We start from the raw sequence: 16416 nt of genomic DNA on the forward strand, positions 1-16416 counted from the left end.
AACGGCTCGGCTCCAACGAGATGGATGACGTTCAGGGCTCGGAGCTTCGTTTCCAACCATGCAGTTACTCATATTTTCCATTGTTTTAACTACTCCTCGGTATTATATATTTTGCTAAGTCGGCCTCTAAATCAAGAAGGATGAGGTACAAACTACCGCAAAAAAGGAGCATTTAAGGAACATGTTCATAAGATTGCACATTCAAAGACACAATGTATCAAAGTTTGCTATTGTTTTGAAATTTGTCGTCAGTCTAACTAGTAAGGCACAGATGTAAATGTCTCGTCGTAATAGAGAAACGTGCTCATTCCACCTTACCCTTGCTTCTTCTCAAACCAGCCTGGTTGTACATCCAAGCGGCCTGCTTCATTTGCAAACCTGGTTGCCGGTGCCAGCGCTCATTGGATGGAGATCAGATCAATTCATGCGTCCTGTCACAGCAATCATAAAACCAAACAATTTCTAACAAACGGGGCTAAACGTTGGGAAGTTTTGGCACCACCATTGGCGAGCCAAAGGTAGGATCATATGGAAAGCATTGTTAAAACATGCGGCACTTTGCGCTTTTCAGAATGCCAGCGAAAGTCCTAGGTACCTTGATCAATCTTAAAGTCAAACTTCACCCAAGCATAAACTACTACTCCCTCCGTTTCATAAAAATCAGCACGATTTTGAACTAGAGCTAGTTTACAGCCGCGACAATTTTTATGGCTCGGAGGGAATACTCCACAAAACCTTGAACAATATACATGGTCTGCTCTTTCCAAAGGCACCACACCAAACAACATAAAAATTTCTTTCCTCCCTTTCTATGTATCTTCAGTCAAAATGCTACCGATGAAATTACTTAGCATACAGGAGAAGATTCATTCCCTCGAGAACAAAATTCATAGCTCCGATTATTTTTGAAATGAAGCACCATTTTTTTTCTTGTATGAAATTTACATACATATGTGCACAAAAATATAAAACACTGGAGAAACTTGGCAATCGGCAGAGATAATGAATTCTGTAAACCAACAACTAGCATTTCCAGTTCTCGTGGCTGCAGTACGGCAGGGGAACTGTTTCCATTCCCCAGTGCTGGAGCCTGTTCCTGAGCTTTGGTACTCCACATCAACAGTTCAATCAGGGACATGCGAAGCGAACCCTAGTCGACCCATTGATTATAAATTAAACAATGAGAACTAGTCCATATAAGGTAATCAACACTGGAAGAACCATCAAACAATTGTTTAGTGTTGGTAGATTGAATAATCAAAATACTGATAATTGTGCACTCCGACTGAAGCAATCCAGATTCACAATAGAACAGAACACAGAATGAAGTGTGCCTATTAAGCAGATGAGGGGTGAGCCTACATTTCAGAACTTTATACAATCCTAAAGATGGGTAAATTTCTGTCAAACGCACTGCCCTGATCTGAAAATCTGATACACATGGAGAATCCTGGCCTTCAGAATGGCAATGCATGACATGTCACTGCAGCAAGCATAACTCTGTTCTTATTCCAACAGGGAAGCAGAAAGGATGTGTTTGCATAATAGCGGGCACCATGAATACTCACCTACCAACATCTGGTATGCAGATAATAAGGTCATTTTCAGTGTTTATGGAAAAGGGACCAGGGTCATGAATCATGATCAAGCACAGGTTAAACTATCACCTAGTTGGCTTATCAGTTATCCCTCATGCTGATCCACAAAATAATTGCTTGCTTTCCACTCAATCATTTAAATCAATGCTAGAACTCCATGACATGACACATGATAGAAAGTAGTAAAAGGGGTGAAATTACAAGAAATTTGTCATCCTAATAAATCAATTGAAAGTGTTCGAGCTTTCACAAAACCTTAGTGGCTGCTAAAAGACTCAAACCATAACACTTCCACAAAAACAGAGAACAATGTACCTACCATATAAAGCAATAAGCCAGGGCTAAATATCACATGAACAATTAGAACCATAAATCAGCTAGCTCCAAGCCCCAGCCATGCTAACAATATTCTTTTTATGGACGAAAATCTGCAAAAAGAAAACACCTAAACAGCTACCCTCAGAATTGTAGCAAGAGCCTATAACGAAAGACACCTTATCAGTTACTAATCTATATGCCTCAAGTCCCAGGTGCGGAAGATTTGAGCTCCTCAAGCGTCGCCTTCACCTGCTCCTGCAGCAGTTCGATCCTCTTCAAGTACACCTCCAATTCCAGAATGCGCTGATTTCTCCATCTCTCCCCTTCCATGGGCAACCTGAGCGGCGGCTCGGGCAGTTTGGCACCAAAAGGATTGGATCCAATATTTATGACTGCATGTATCATCTCCTTAAACAGAGGCATCAGACAATTCTTCTCAGCATCAAAAACACCTGACTGAGGTGACGTGACTGGAAACCTGTGAGGCTCTGAGCCTTCCATGGTCACTGTCACAGGCATTGGAGTCTGTTGAAGTGCTGGCAACGAGCCATCCATCTTGACAGGCACTGACACAGGCACCTGCACTGGCTGAGGGGGCTGCACTAAAATGGTGGCTGCAGGGGTCGTTGGAGTGGCGTATTCCGACGAGCGCCTGCGGCGCCGTTGCCGGCCTGAGGGGGACTTGACTTCACCATTGGGGCTGGTGTTGTTCGCAGGGGCGGCTGTGGCAGCGACCGCTGCGGCGGCGGCAACGGCGGCCTCTTCGTCGTCGGAGTCGGCCGAGGGATCCCGGCCGTGCTTATTCGTGGTGTGGTGCCAGATGGTGCGCGCGATCTCGAAGATGGCCTGCTCATGCGGGGAGCGGAAGGAGAAAGTGCCGCCGGAGCGGAGGCGGGAGACGCAGTTGCGGTACTTGCGCTTGAGGCGGCGGAGCTTCTCCACGAGCTGGCTCTTGGAGAAGTCGAGCTGGAGGCGGCGGCGCATGTCCTCGTAGAACGGGTCCGTGTCGTACTGGTGCGACGCGAACGCCGTGCCACGGGCGGCGGTGAACTCCGCGAACCCGCGGAGGATCACGATCTCGTCCTCCTCCGTCCAGAGGCGCTGGAAGAGGGGCCGCCGCTCGCCGCCGCCGGACGAGGCTAGGCCGCCGCCGCCACCGCCGCTCCCGCCCGCCGAGCCGGCGGCGGGGAGCAGGGCGGTGGCGGAGGAGGAGGTGGGGTCGAGGAGGCCCGGATCGGGCGGCTCGAGGAACTGGGCGTCGGTGAAGTCGCCGTCTTCGGAGTAGCCATCGCCGTCCGCGTCGGGGAAGGAGATGGCAGCGACGGCGGCCGACGGGCCGTCGCCAGCAGGGAGCATTGGGGCTGGCGATGGGATCTGGGAGGGATTAGGGTTCCGGCTTGCGGGAATTCGGGGGATTGGGATCGACGGGGCCTGGATTTGCATTGCTGGGTTTCGGCCCCAATTTTGGGTCGTCGCTAAACGCAAATCCTCAGTTCAATCTGGAGCTATTGCATTCATGTGCCTCGAAGACATGGCTCTTACATGTTTGCCCCTCTTAATAGTGCAAAAGCCCAAAAGGTTTCTTGAGAGATAAATAATGCCAGAGTGCTTTTTTTTTCACGCCAAAACTGTCTCTGGAGTTCATGAACATGTCCTCCAAAACTTGTGATGTTAATGTGTCTTGATATGTTTGAAAAATATCAAGAATTATGTATGATATTTGAAAAACATGAAGGTGTTTCAGGCAAAGCTGTAATGTCACTTGACATCACATTTTGCATGAATATGCGACATCTGGCGGGTTTCGTATTGCTATTTGGGATAGTTACTAAGGTGGAAGAAGAGTTGTATAGCTAATTGGGTTCTGTAACGCTAACTTTTTTTTGAGAAGTCAACTTAAGACTTGCCATGCTAATCAGCTTCTGTGTGGCGCCGTCTGAGTGTACAACCATGTGACATCTGGCGGGTTTCGTATTGCGATGTGGGATAATTACTAGGAGTAAGTTGTATAATTAATGCTAACTTTTCTTTCAGAATCGACTTAAGACTTGCCATGCTAATCAGCTTGCGTGTGGTGCCACTGAGTCCAAAAATATGTGACCTCCGGTGGGTTTCGAATTGCTATATGGAATAATTATTAACGTGGAAGAGAGCTGTATAATTAATTCTAACTTCTCTTTGGAGAGCAGACTTAAGACTTGCAATGCTTATTTATTATCGTCAACTTTATACGAAGGAATATACCAGCAAATGAGTGAGTGTATTTTCATGAATCGGAGCAGGGTCTATTTTCTTTAGGGATCGGGTGCGGTGCCATTTTGCCTGTAATTTTACTTTCCCGTGAGGAGAGGCTCATAAAATACGCGTGGAGAAGCCTAGGACACTGATGCGGACCAGTTTTTCCATTTGAACGGGGGGAAGGGGTAGCTGAAAAAAAGAAGCTTTCCTTCAGCTGGTGGTTTCTTGGGACGTAAAAGTTGTCCAAAAGCTAAAAAGAATTAAGCAATATCTGTTTCTGTTTGTATGGAGTGAACTTATACGGGCCGGCCACTTATACGCGCATTTGTGTTGTGATGTGTTGGGCCGTGATAGACTGATGCGTTAGGGCCAGTGGGCTGAGCTGACCGGCTGCCCCGTCTAATCTTTTTTTTGTAAGAATCGGCCCGTCTAATCTTCTGGTTTGTCGATGTTCACGCCTGGTCAGGGAGTAGGAGTATCTGGTGCCTTTTCTTTTCTGGTCCACTGAAGAATTATTTTGATGAGATGCCGAGAAGAAGAATTCTTGGTCCGCACAATGACACAAGGCAGGTCGCCCATCGATGTTCCAGTTCGTACCCGCCAGCTTGGCAAGATATATGTAAACCACTTGCTCCAGAGTCCACCTGGCGGTCAGATGGACCCAAGGGGACGCGACTGACTCTACCCACTGGATCTATAATTTACGGTCATACGAGTATTGGTTTCTGCAAACACAGGCTGTATTTCACTGTGAAAAATCAGTGGGCGTTCATTTTCACCTCCCCCCTTGCCGGCCACATGTACCGCCTATGTTTTCACTAGGCAACGCTTGAGCTGGTGTTCTGCCACTGCCACGACCAGTCACTTCTCACTTCGGCCGTTTCAAACAAAAAAAATGTTCAAAAGGAAATGAAAATAATACTGGTGAACAGTGATAAAAATGTGACAGTGAGAGGATTGACACGAGAGCCGAGAGCGACAGGGCACTGCAAATGTACGTGATAAAGTTTTCCAATGCCATTTCCCCGTTCCAATCGCAACGTGCATCCCGTTTCCGTCCCCTGCAACGTCAATTTGATCGGCCACATCCGTCTTGAGTCTGACTGGCACCCCTTAGCAGCACGCCAGCACGGGGAACTCGCCAAGCCAATCGCAAAATAAAGAAGAAGAACAAGTGCTCAAGAACAAGGGGATTTCTCCACAAACAATTAATAATCAATCGAGGTACAGACAGGGGACGGAACGGGATGCTACATGCAACATCCGGATGGGAAGGAGGGAGAGAGCTAGAGGGAAAGATGGGACACGTACAGTGGAGACCAGAAGAGAAAGAAAACTGAGCACAAGCAGAACCGATTTTACAACACACACACATACATACAACAGCTTACAGCTAGCGTACGTGTTGTGAAACAAGCTGCTAGCTCACAACGGGCACGGAAGAAAGATACAGGATCGCCATGACATCGCCTACGCAATTGGTGACGAAGGAGGACCGTAGTGGTCGGTCACTCCTACCTGGTGATGACCCAGACGGCGTAGATGATGCCGGGGAGGTAGCCGAAGAAGGTGAGCAGCAGGCAGATCCAGAACTCGATCTGCAACAACGTTCACCCAGCACAGACAGTCAGTTAACAACAAGGAAGCTAGCTAGCTGCAGAAGAGGAAGAGAAAGAAAGAGTTTTATGTCACCCCGCAGGCGAACTTGAAGAAGACGCCGAGCGGCGGCAGGATGATGGCGAGGATGATGTCGATGCAGTTCGCCGTGCCTTCGTCCGCCATTCTTCCTCTCCTGAGGCTTAGCCGGGGACTTCGTGGAAAATCGAATCCAAAGGAGAGTGAGAGCGATTGGTAGGTGGAGAGTACTGGTCTACTGGAAGCAGCCAAGCAGCAAAGAGCCCGCTTTATAAAGGCGACGGACGAGCTCGGCGAGGCAGGCAGCTTAATAGCGGCTTAATTAGGCTGATGTTATTACGTGGGCGCGTCGTCTCGTGCTGAGATGCTCCCACGAGAGGGGATCGGATCCGAAGGTTCTCTCTGCCCGGCCGCCCCGCGTGCGCTTCGCTGTTCAGCTCCAGCCCGAATCGACCGGTTAGTTTACCTCGTGTGGTTAGCTGATGTTAATTGGTTCTTGCACTTGCTGCTGACCAGACAGGCAACAGCAAATTTTGAAGCGCATTTCAGGATAAGGCTTATCTGTCGGGAGCTCTTCCCAAGGGGGCGGGCATCGTCGGAGAAACAACAGTAAATCTTTCTCTTTTTTTCCGGTTCTCCTCTGAAGGGAATTAATCAACGAGTTGGCACGATGGCAACATCTACCGACGACGGGTCTGAGGCAACGCGAAACACTTCATGTCATATCAACCTACAGGACAGGGCATCAGGAGTGGTTATACCGGCAGGATCTCTTTCTGGGCTGACAAGACCTTGTTCTAGTGTTTTATTGCGATCATCACGCAGCGCCCGGGGTCCATGCATCATGCATGGGCTCCTCTAGCTAGAAATTATGCATGCATCATGCATGGGCTCCTCTACCTAGAAATTCATAATGCTCTGCCTCTAGATCAATCATGCATGCATTGCTCATCTGCTCCCTGCCTACTATACTCTCCACTGGTAGTAGAATCCTCCTTGACAACTTTTCCTTGTGGCGAATCATGACAAGTAAGCCGAGCGAGCTCGCATTATGACACGGGTTACGTATTTCGGTTGGATCGAAACGACTGGGAGCATTTATTCCGTAGCATGTTCGTTTACGGATCTAGAGGGCGCCGGACGGCTACCTGGAATAACAAAAAAGAAGAAGTAAAATGCACACCTGGATGATCAATTTGTTGATGCCTTTCCATGTTCTCCAACTCAAAAGTCTTGAAGCAGGGTGTTGCTTTTACAGGTAGGATCATCCAATAATATTCTTTGGGGGGTATCGTTGACCTTTAAATCTGATGTTCTACAGGTACTTCAGCTTTGGGTACATTGGCCCAGATGCTAAAACCACAAGCGCAAGCCAAACCCAGTTGTCCCAGACCAGAACATACCATACAAAATGGAAAATTAGGTACACACTGGCAGATACACATGCGTTAGGAAACTGCAATCCCGTCTTATCAGTCGTTAGGCAGCTTAGGATCAAATCAAAACGATATGGAATGGAGCTAGTAGCATTCATAATGCATAATCTTGCATGGCAATTAAATACCGGAGTGATCCTGGTAGACGTGGATACCCTGCACACCATGCCATTGCCCATGCTGAGAAACTGAATGCTTCTCAAATGCTACTGTGCCCCTGACTGAAGCAACACCCTGCAAAAATTGTAAGCCAATAAACCTTCAGATCAGGCAAACATCCAAACGTGTCTCCTGCAGCAGCACCTCCCCCCACTGATGATTGCTGAAATAGGACAGCGAAGCCATTAATTCATGAGCGTGAATTCAAACGGTGCCGGTGCCTGCAGCATGAAGGCAGGGCAGTAGGGCACCGTGGGTCGGTACCCCATTCTCAGGAGCGTCCTTATCTGCCCACATGGAGAGGAGTGCCATTCAAACTCCAGTCCCCAGAAGAGCCTTTGCAGAATAGTAGTATAACCATCTGCCAATTATTATTATTTTTGCTCCAGGCAGCTACTCTAATTAACAACAGCTAAAGCTTAAACAACACTAATCAGTCTGTACAAAGCAAGACTCCGGAATGTGCTGGCTTTCATTGTTTCCGGTATGTATCTGCAGTTGACTGAGTGTGGCGTGATTGTGATCTGGGTGGATAGAATTATAGTTCTAGGGTCTATCATTAACTTGGCCGGTGTACTTAGCAGCTGAGAATTTCAGATTCCGCGGAGGAAGATAGTTACCGTTGCAGGAAGGCTGGTGGTCCAAATCACGCAGGCCATTGGAACTTCCAGAGTTGGTGTACAATATGTGATCGATCTGGATAGGATAACGATGCCTATTTGCTTTTCTTTGCTTTCTTGGAACTTGCAAGTCAATCTGTTCATCTTACGCCATAAGGAATTCAAGGCCTTCTTAAACAGTGGCGCCATAAAACTCCCCATAAACTGGTGTCAATATGGTAGGTAATATCAATAGTCAAATATCGATGCGTCCACTTTTAAACGAAAGTAATGATAAACCGGACGTACCCGAAACACTGGTATGCATCACCACCTTGTTCATAAAGTCAGCAAGTGAAAAAACTCTTCTGACTTATCCTGTCGATTCCAGGAAAATAACCGGTACAACAAAAGCTTACGCAGACCACGTTCTTGTCCTCTGCAAATACTTCGGATAGCAGCAACAATCAGCAGAATAGGCAGGGCAACCACTATCTGATGTAGACATGAAGTGAACCCACTCTTTGTATAGGCTCAACAATTCCACTGATCGATTGTCCTTGCGCAGAATGAGCAATGAAATCAGGATGCTTTGCTGAATCTGCTTTAATATCTTTCAGCTTTTGGCATCATTTGATGGGAACACTATCATTATATATGATGATGGTAACAGGCGAAGAGATTTAAACATTAGCCAAGAAGCTATGCAGTGTACTGAACACTGTGTGCAGAAAGAGTGCAGTTAGATGCCTGTCCTATGTGTCGTGTGGTCTTGTTGCCTCGTCTGCAGTGAACAAGCTCAAGAAGCATAGCAATTGATATTTTACAGGAATACTGTAAATTTGCTAATTTACTGGGAGTACTTCTGATTTTACTGTATTAAAAACCTGAGAAGCAAAAGTAGACATTTTCTTTGGAAACAACAACGACCTGGAGGCTGGAGGTCAAAGTTTACGGGCTATTTCAGTTTCTTCAGAACTCTATAAGAAGTAATATTGTTTGGTTGTTGCACAAAAGAACTTTCACAGCTCGTTTGGCACCCATCATTTGGGCCTAGAATTCTGGAACATTTCGGATTCCAGAAACCAACTTGTTTGGTTGGCACCGAATTGGTCACAAGAATTCAATCTGAAATTCCATGGAATCACTATAACTAACTCCAATACCTCTCTAAAAGACATTATTTCATTGGAATTGTCTCTCACTCTACAAACCCATGTGGTAGACAAACATGATATTTGAACCCGGAATTCAAATTCAACCAAATGAAATCTTATCAAAAATTGGATTTCGATTCCATTTCATTTCTACCAAATGAAATGAAAGGATGGATGCCAAATGAGCTCAGGATTAATTGAGATTGCCTATAGAAAAGTAGGAAACCCAGAAGTGTGACTGCTGGAACCCTGAGGGTTACATGAGTATAAAGCAATTCAAAAAACTAACTCTCAGATGAAAACAAGTCGGTGTTGCCTACAAAATGAAGACTTTCAGAGCTTAGTGTCAAATGAAGCCAGATTGTAGTCAGAGATAACGAAATATGAAGTTTGTCCATAAACAAATCAGCACAGCCTATGCTTAGTTTATTATAATTGATTCTATTATCTTTTTTTGTGCTTAATTTTGATAGTTTTTTTACGATGCATAATTGATAGTTAGGAACTAAAGATGTTTCCCGCGCAATTGTGCGGGACACCATGTTAGTTAGATGATAAGTAGCAAAAGGAAGCAAAGAGCACAAGACTACAGCCTACAGGTAGGAAAACAAGCAAAATTGTGAACCTCTCAATAAATTTTCCAAAAATATGTACTGTACAATACACTAAATATTATCCAGCAAGCTTTTTACTCACCTGCAATCCTGCATGTATCCACAGATATGAAATTATCCTCTAGTGAAAATCATCCAAGAGCGTTTTGAAGACGGTAGCAATTTCTCTGACATACTGTCCTCAGGCTTAGACACTAATTCTGAAGCAGACAGAGGATAGTCACTGTCCATGCACATCAAGAGTTTAAGCTTTAACTTGCTTCCTATATGCATCATATGGTACAAAGTAACCATAAGGTGTTTACTCCAGCTCTGAATCTTGGCACCATAAATGGCAGCCTGATATTTTCGAATGCCTTTTTAGTTGTTTTGTTCCATACCATGAATGGTTGCTATGCTTTAGCAAAGCACCATTGAATAATATGATCCAGAACTAATGATCTTATCATCTTAAATCAAGCTGTTTCCTGTTTTATTCTTCAAACTCCTGTTTTCGATCATAGTTCTTATCCTTGTCACGTGAGACCACATTCCAGCATTAGCATAGATATTGGACAGCAGAATATGATATCCAGGATCGCTGGGGTTCTGTTCAAATATTCTTTTTGCAACTAGCTCAGCAATGTCCATTCTGTTATGCACTCTGCATGCTCCCAAGAGGCATCCAAGAACATCTATTTCTGCCTCATCTTGCAAGCTTGAAACGAACTTCCAAGCATCGTCAAGTTTCCCAGATCTGCTGTAAAGATCAACAACACATGAGTAGTGCTCCTTACCCGGGGAAATGTTGTAATCTTGTAACATGATATCATAGAAGTGCAAGCCCTTCTCAATAAGCCCTGCATGACTACAAGAAGATAATAGAGCCACAAAAGTCACTTTATCAGGAGCAATTCCATCTCTCTTCATTAGATCAAATAACATTATTGCTTCATCTTCATGGCCATGCTTTCCGAAAGAAGAAATCAGTGTGTTATATGTAGCAGTATCTCTGTCTGTCACCAATTGAAAAATCTCTTTTCCCTTTTCTAGGCAACAACATTTGCAGTACATATCTATAAGTGCGTTACTAACTGAGCAAACTGAACTCATGTAATGCCTAACAACATACGCATGAAGTTCTTTACCCTGGATGAGCCTGGAATGGTGATTGCAGACTGGAAGAACTGAAACAACAGTCACATGATCAGGTCTGAATCCCACTTTCTGCAGCGCCCTAAATGCACACAGCGCTGAATCTGTATTCCCATTCACGGCATATCCTGCAACCATGGAATTCCATATGACTAAATCTCTCTTCGGCATGAGCTCAAGTACAATTTCTGCCTCCCTTATGGATCCTTGTCTACTGTAGAAGTCTATAAATGCGCTACCTAGGAACTTGCTCTGATCAAAACCATTTCTTAAAGAGAAGCCATGAATTTCTTTTCCATGTCTGAATAACTTCATCTCAGAAAGGCTAGGAAGTATACTTGCCATAGTATTTGAATTTGGTTTTAACCCTGCAGTAACCATTTCAGTAAACAAATTGACACTTACATGATCCTTCCCATTTTGCGAATACCCCGCAATTAAGGTACTCCAGGACACAACATCCTTGAAACCGATAGACCAGAACACACGATCAGCCATACCCAGACAACCACACTTGCAGTACATATCAACCAAAGCATTAGAAACGCAGGTGTCATCGCCAACTCCACATCTTACTGCGCATCCATGCAACACCATTCCAGTCCTCAACTCTTTCGCCCTACCACATGCTGGAATAACAGTGGCAATGATCACCGAATCGGCCAAGAACCCTTCTGATCTCATCCGACTGAACAAACTCATCGCGTCAAGCCAATCCCCGGCATGCACGGCCCCTCCAATCATGGCGGTCCACGCAGCCAGATCCCTCTCCAGCATGCTCTCGAACACACTCCTCGCCTCACCCAAGCACCCGCACTTGGCGAACATGTCCACGAGCGCGCACTGCACAAACACACTGGGCGCCACAACGCCACGGACAACGTCAGCCTCCACGTTCTCTCTTACCATCCTCCCTTGCTCGACCACTCCGAGCGCGGCGCACGCCTTGATGACCGGCGGGTATGTGAAGCCGTCTGCGGCGACCGAGCCGTCACGGACCATCGCCCAGTACGTCTCCAGCGCCTCGGCGAACTGGCCGGAGTCGACGAGGCCCTTGATCGCGGCGTTCCACGCGAAGGAGTTCCTCATGGGCATTCCGTCGAGCACGCTCAGGGCGCGCCCGGCCTCGCCCAGCCTAGCGTACGCGTGCACCAGCTGTGCCGCGAGGACGGCCCCGCGGCGGTGGTGGCCGCCGACGAGCAGGGCCGCGTGCAGGCGCCGGGCCTCGGCGAGGGTCGGGCACGACCGGAGCCGGAGCAGCAGCGAGGCGTGTGAGGCGGATACATGAGTGCATGCGGGAGGAGACGCCGGAGCCGTCGCCGGTGATGCAGCAGGAGGAGGAGGAGGGAGGCGCGGCCTCGGCTTGAGCCCGTGCCTGACGGCGGAGAAGAGCATCGGTCGACCAAGGCGAGCCTTGGAGACGCGGCGCGTGGTGTCACTCCAGGGAAACCAGGCGCGGAAACCTGACGGCTTACCTTGCATTTCGTTTTCATGGCGCGCGGAAGGACTAGTCTGAACCTGAACTGTCTGTAGGCCTAACTGTCTGACTCTTGTTCTGGACCTGAACCTGAACCTGTATCTTTTTTTTCCTCCAACCTGAACCTGAATCTTGGGGAGTCTTTGCATATGCGATTCTTGACAAAAAAGAACAAAAAAAATCAATACTAGTACTAACTGGGAAGGTCAACTATCTGCTCCCTCCGTTCCATAATTCTTACCGAAATATTACGTGTATCTAGATATTTTTTAGGAATAGATACATCCATTTTTGGTCAAATTTAAGACAAGAATTACGAAACGGAAGAAGTAGAAAAGAAAAGATAAAAGTTCTCATTGGTGAGTTGCATGTCCCATCAAGAAAAGAATTCTTGTTGGTGACCAAGAAATACCCAAACTATTTAGATTGTGTCTGGATCTAGAGATTACGTGTGGAAACAGTTGCCACCCACAGGTAGATCAGGTGGTCTCCTTTTGGGGGTAAACTCTGATGTGTTCGAGATTCTTAACTCAGAATTAGACAGACATTATATTGATGTTCTGCTCAAAGAAAAAAGATTTGGTGCAACTTGGCATTTGGTGCTGGTCTATGGGCCTGCCCAGGTGGAGGATAAAGAGAATTTTCTGACTGAATTTGCACGGCTGTGCAATCGTTGTCAGGGTCTTGTTGTGATTGGAGGTGATTTTAATATCATTAGGAAAATCACAGAGAAGAATAAACCTTGTAGCTTGCCAAGGTGGAGCCACATTTTCAACTCCATTATTGAAACTACTAGCCTTAAAGAGCTTCTCCTTCATGGTAAACTCTACACCTAGACAAACAATCATGAGGACCCAACCTTTGAGAAGCTAGACATGTTCTTTGTTAGCACAGAATGGGAACTTCATTTCCCATTAGCCACTGTGACTGCTCTGAACAGGGACATGTCTGATCATGTTCCTCTACAGCTTTTTACTGGGGTTGAGCCTCCTTTCTGCAATACTTTCAGATTTGAGAATTGCTGGTTAGAAAGAGATGGTTTTAAGGTGATTGTGATTCAGAGTTGGCAAGCAGCTACATACTGTTTGCATGATGTGGATAAATGGCAGGAGAAAGCTAGGAGATTGAGAAGACATCTGAAAGGTTGGCATTTAAATGTGGAAGGGATGTATAAGAGAAGGAAAAAAGAGGTGTTAGTACATCTTGATAACTTGGATAAGAAAGAGGAGACTAATGTTCTGTCCTTGGTTGAAAGGCAGACTAGAAGTGTGCTTGATGCTGATCTTAAGAAACTCTTAAGGGATGAAGAGCTCAAGCGGAGGCAGAGGGCAAAAGAGAAAGATCTGAAGGAAGGAGATACTAATACCAAATACTATCATATTAAAGCTAGTGGAAGGAAGAAGAAAAATCATACCTCTTTCCTACAGAATAATGGAGAAGAGATTGTGGGGGACAAAAACTTAATAGAGCATGTGACATGCTTCTATAAAAATCTTTTTGGCCCTCCTGAAGTAACTTCTCTAAAGATTGATGGGATTGAGTGTGATCAGATCTCATCGCATGATAGAGATTTCTTGACTGCTGAGTTTACTTTGGAAGAAATACATGCAGCTGTGTTTGGAATGAAACATAATAAAGCTGCTGAGCCTGATGGCTTTCCTGCTGAGTTTTACCAAGTATTTTGGGAAGTAATTAAGACAGACTTGAAGGAGTTGTTTGATGCTTTTCATGTTGGTAAGCTCAACATTGAAAGGCTTAATCATGGGATTATTTCCTTAATTCCAAAAGTGCCTGATGCTAATGTGATACAGAAGTTTAGACCAATTTGCTTGCTAAATGCCAGTTACAAAATACTGACAAAAGTGTTTGCAAATAGGCTGGGACAGATTGTATCTAAGGTGATTGCTGAATTCCAAACTGCATTCATTAAGGAAAGATACATAATGGAAGGAATTATTCTTCTCCATGAAACTGTCCATGAGGTCAATCACAGAAAGATGTCAGGTTTGCTACTCAAAATCGATTTTGAGAAAGCATATGACAAAGTAAAGTGGCCCTTTCTTTATCAAATGATGCAGGCTAAAGGATTTGGAGATATTTGGTGTGATTGGATCATGAAAATTGTGAGAGGAGGGAGGGTTGCAATCAAGGTCAATGACCAAATTGGCCCATATTTCTCTACCTTTAAGGGAGTTAGAAAGGGAGATCATTTGTCTCTTCTTTTGTTTAACTTGGTGGCTGATGGGCTGGCCATGCTCATAAAGAAAGCACAACAACAGAGGATCATAACTGGTTTGGTCCCACACTTGGTGGATGGGGGTTTAGCTATACTACAGTATGCTGATGACACCATCTTCTTATTGGAAGACAACCTGGTTAATGCCAGAAATCTCAAATTCATATTATGTATGTTTGAACAGATTTCTGGCCTCAAAATCAATTTCCATAAGAGTGAGCTGTTTTTCTTGGTGGGAGCTATGGAGAGGCAGGTGGCTTACAGTGAGATTTTCACCTGTGGTGTGGGCTCCTTCCTCATCAAGTATTTGGACATCCCTGTAGATGTAAAAAGACTGAGCAATGCACGGTGGAAGCCCATTGAAGAAAAGGTGGAGAAAAAGCTGGCAGGCTGGAAAAGGAACATTCTTGGTGGAAGGGTTGTTCTCACAAATGCCTGTCTCAGTAGTGTCCCCCTATATATGCTCTCATTTTTTTACGCACCTAAAGGTGTGCTTAAAAGATTGGATTATTTCAGAGCAAGACTGTTATGGCAAGAAACACAAGATAAATGGAAGTATCACCTAGTAAATTGGCCTAGTGTGTGTTTACCAAAGGATAATGATGGCCTATGAATTCTGTACCTAGCTTCCATGAATCAAAGTCTACTGTGCAAGTGGCTGTGAAAATTGGAAAACTCAGATGGAGTATGGCAGAGATTGCTGTATAGGAAATATTTGCAGAAACATGTTTTGTCTGAGAATTGGAGAAGGGCTGGAGAATCTCATTTCTGACAGGGGCTGATGGGAGTTAATGTGATCTTTCAGCAGTTCACAAGAAGGATAGTTGGTAATGGTGCAAAAACTCAGTTCTGGAAAGATGTGTAGTTGGGAGAGTGCTCTCTGGCTGCCAGATTTTCCAGACTATATCATATTACTTTCACCAAACATGTGACTGTTAAGCTAGTGAGGGACAATGGGATTGAGATGATGCAGTTTAGGAGGACCTTGCATGATGAGACTGAAACTCAATGGCTGGAGCTCTGCTCTTTGTGGGATACTGCTCAGTTTACTGATGAAAATGACTGTGTGAGATGGCGACTGGAAACGTCAGGGAATTTCTCGGTGAGATCTCTGTATCTATAGTTGAGATCTGGTACTCTGGTGGGCTACAGGTTCATTTGGAAACTGAAGCTCCCTCTCAAGATCAAGATCTTCCTCTGGTTGACCATCAGAAATAGCATTGTCACTAAGGACAACCTCCTTCGTAGGGGCTGGACAGGAAATGACCAATGTCACTTCTGTGCCGAGAAAGATACTGTCGATCACCTTCTGTTCCAGTGCACTATTGCGAAATGTGTCTGGCGGGTGGTCACTTGTGCCTTTGGGTTGATTTCTCCACCAACAGATGTTGCTGATCTGTTTGGAGTATGGGTCTCATCCTTCCCTACAGGACACAGGAAGCTGGTGCTCTGTGGCGCTGCGGCGATTCTGTGGAAAACCAGAAACGATGCTCGCTTCCGACAGCGCTTCCTAAATGATCCTGTTGTGCTTATATACAACCTCTATAATAACATCTCTTATTGGGCAATGCTGCAGAAAGATCCAAGACGAAGAAAACTTGAGCTCAGGGTGATGAAGATCAAACAGGTGGTTGCAAAAGCATACGCTGGGAGAAATGGCTGGGCGTCACTTAGCAGGCGGATCATGGGTTAACGTTTTGTTGCCGAAGCATACCACCCCTGTGGGGGGTTGGCCTCTCTTTTACTAGAGTTATGTTTGCTTTGTCAAGTTTGCTTTCCGGTTTAAGGCATTGTAATAACTCCGGTAGACTTTTC

The 16416-nt window shown here is 45.5% G+C and overlaps 3 protein-coding genes across 8 annotated transcripts; all 3 read right to left on the reverse strand.

Moving 5' to 3' along the window:
• Positions 1-1733: 1733 nt before the first annotated feature.
• LOC100825486 (probable transcription factor At5g28040) lies at positions 1734-3516 on the reverse strand. Its single transcript, XM_014900148.2, has one exon. It carries the CDS (start codon positions 3357-3359, stop codon positions 2118-2120), a length of 1242 nt encoding a protein of 413 aa, XP_014755634.1. The 5' UTR covers positions 3360-3516; the 3' UTR covers positions 1734-2117.
• Positions 3517-5332: 1816 nt separating this feature from the next.
• On the reverse strand, positions 5333-6081 carry LOC106865867 (hydrophobic protein LTI6A). The gene is made up of 2 exons (XM_014897199.2): positions 5847-6081; positions 5333-5752 (listed from the first exon to the last, which is right to left on the reverse strand). Exons 1-2 carry the CDS (start codon positions 5934-5936, stop codon positions 5669-5671), a joined length of 174 nt encoding a protein of 57 aa, XP_014752685.1. The 5' UTR covers positions 5937-6081; the 3' UTR covers positions 5333-5668.
• Positions 6082-6960: 879 nt separating this feature from the next.
• Positions 6961-12431, reverse strand: LOC100822282 (pentatricopeptide repeat-containing protein At3g57430, chloroplastic). 6 transcript variants are annotated; one of them, XM_014897198.2, is made up of 4 exons: positions 9837-12431; positions 8293-8529; positions 8005-8208; positions 6961-7459 (listed from the first exon to the last, which is right to left on the reverse strand). In XM_014897198.2, the coding sequence occupies exon 1, from the start codon at positions 12368-12370 to the stop codon at positions 10205-10207; it is 2166 nt and encodes a 721-aa protein (XP_014752684.1). In that variant the 5' UTR covers positions 12371-12431; the 3' UTR covers positions 6961-7459; positions 8005-8208; positions 8293-8529; positions 9837-10204. The 6 variants fall into 6 exon arrangements, with proteins under 6 accessions (XP_014752684.1, XP_010235034.1, XP_024313182.1 ...); XM_010236732.3 differs by having other exon boundaries at positions 8293-8542; XM_024457414.1 differs by having other exon boundaries at positions 8293-8628.
• Positions 12432-16416: the final 3985 nt, after the last annotated feature.

Source organism: Brachypodium distachyon, chromosome 1 (assembly GCF_000005505.3).
Source record: "Brachypodium distachyon strain Bd21 chromosome 1, Brachypodium_distachyon_v3.0, whole genome shotgun sequence".
Classification (NCBI taxonomy): Eukaryota; Viridiplantae; Streptophyta; class Magnoliopsida; order Poales; family Poaceae; genus Brachypodium; species Brachypodium distachyon.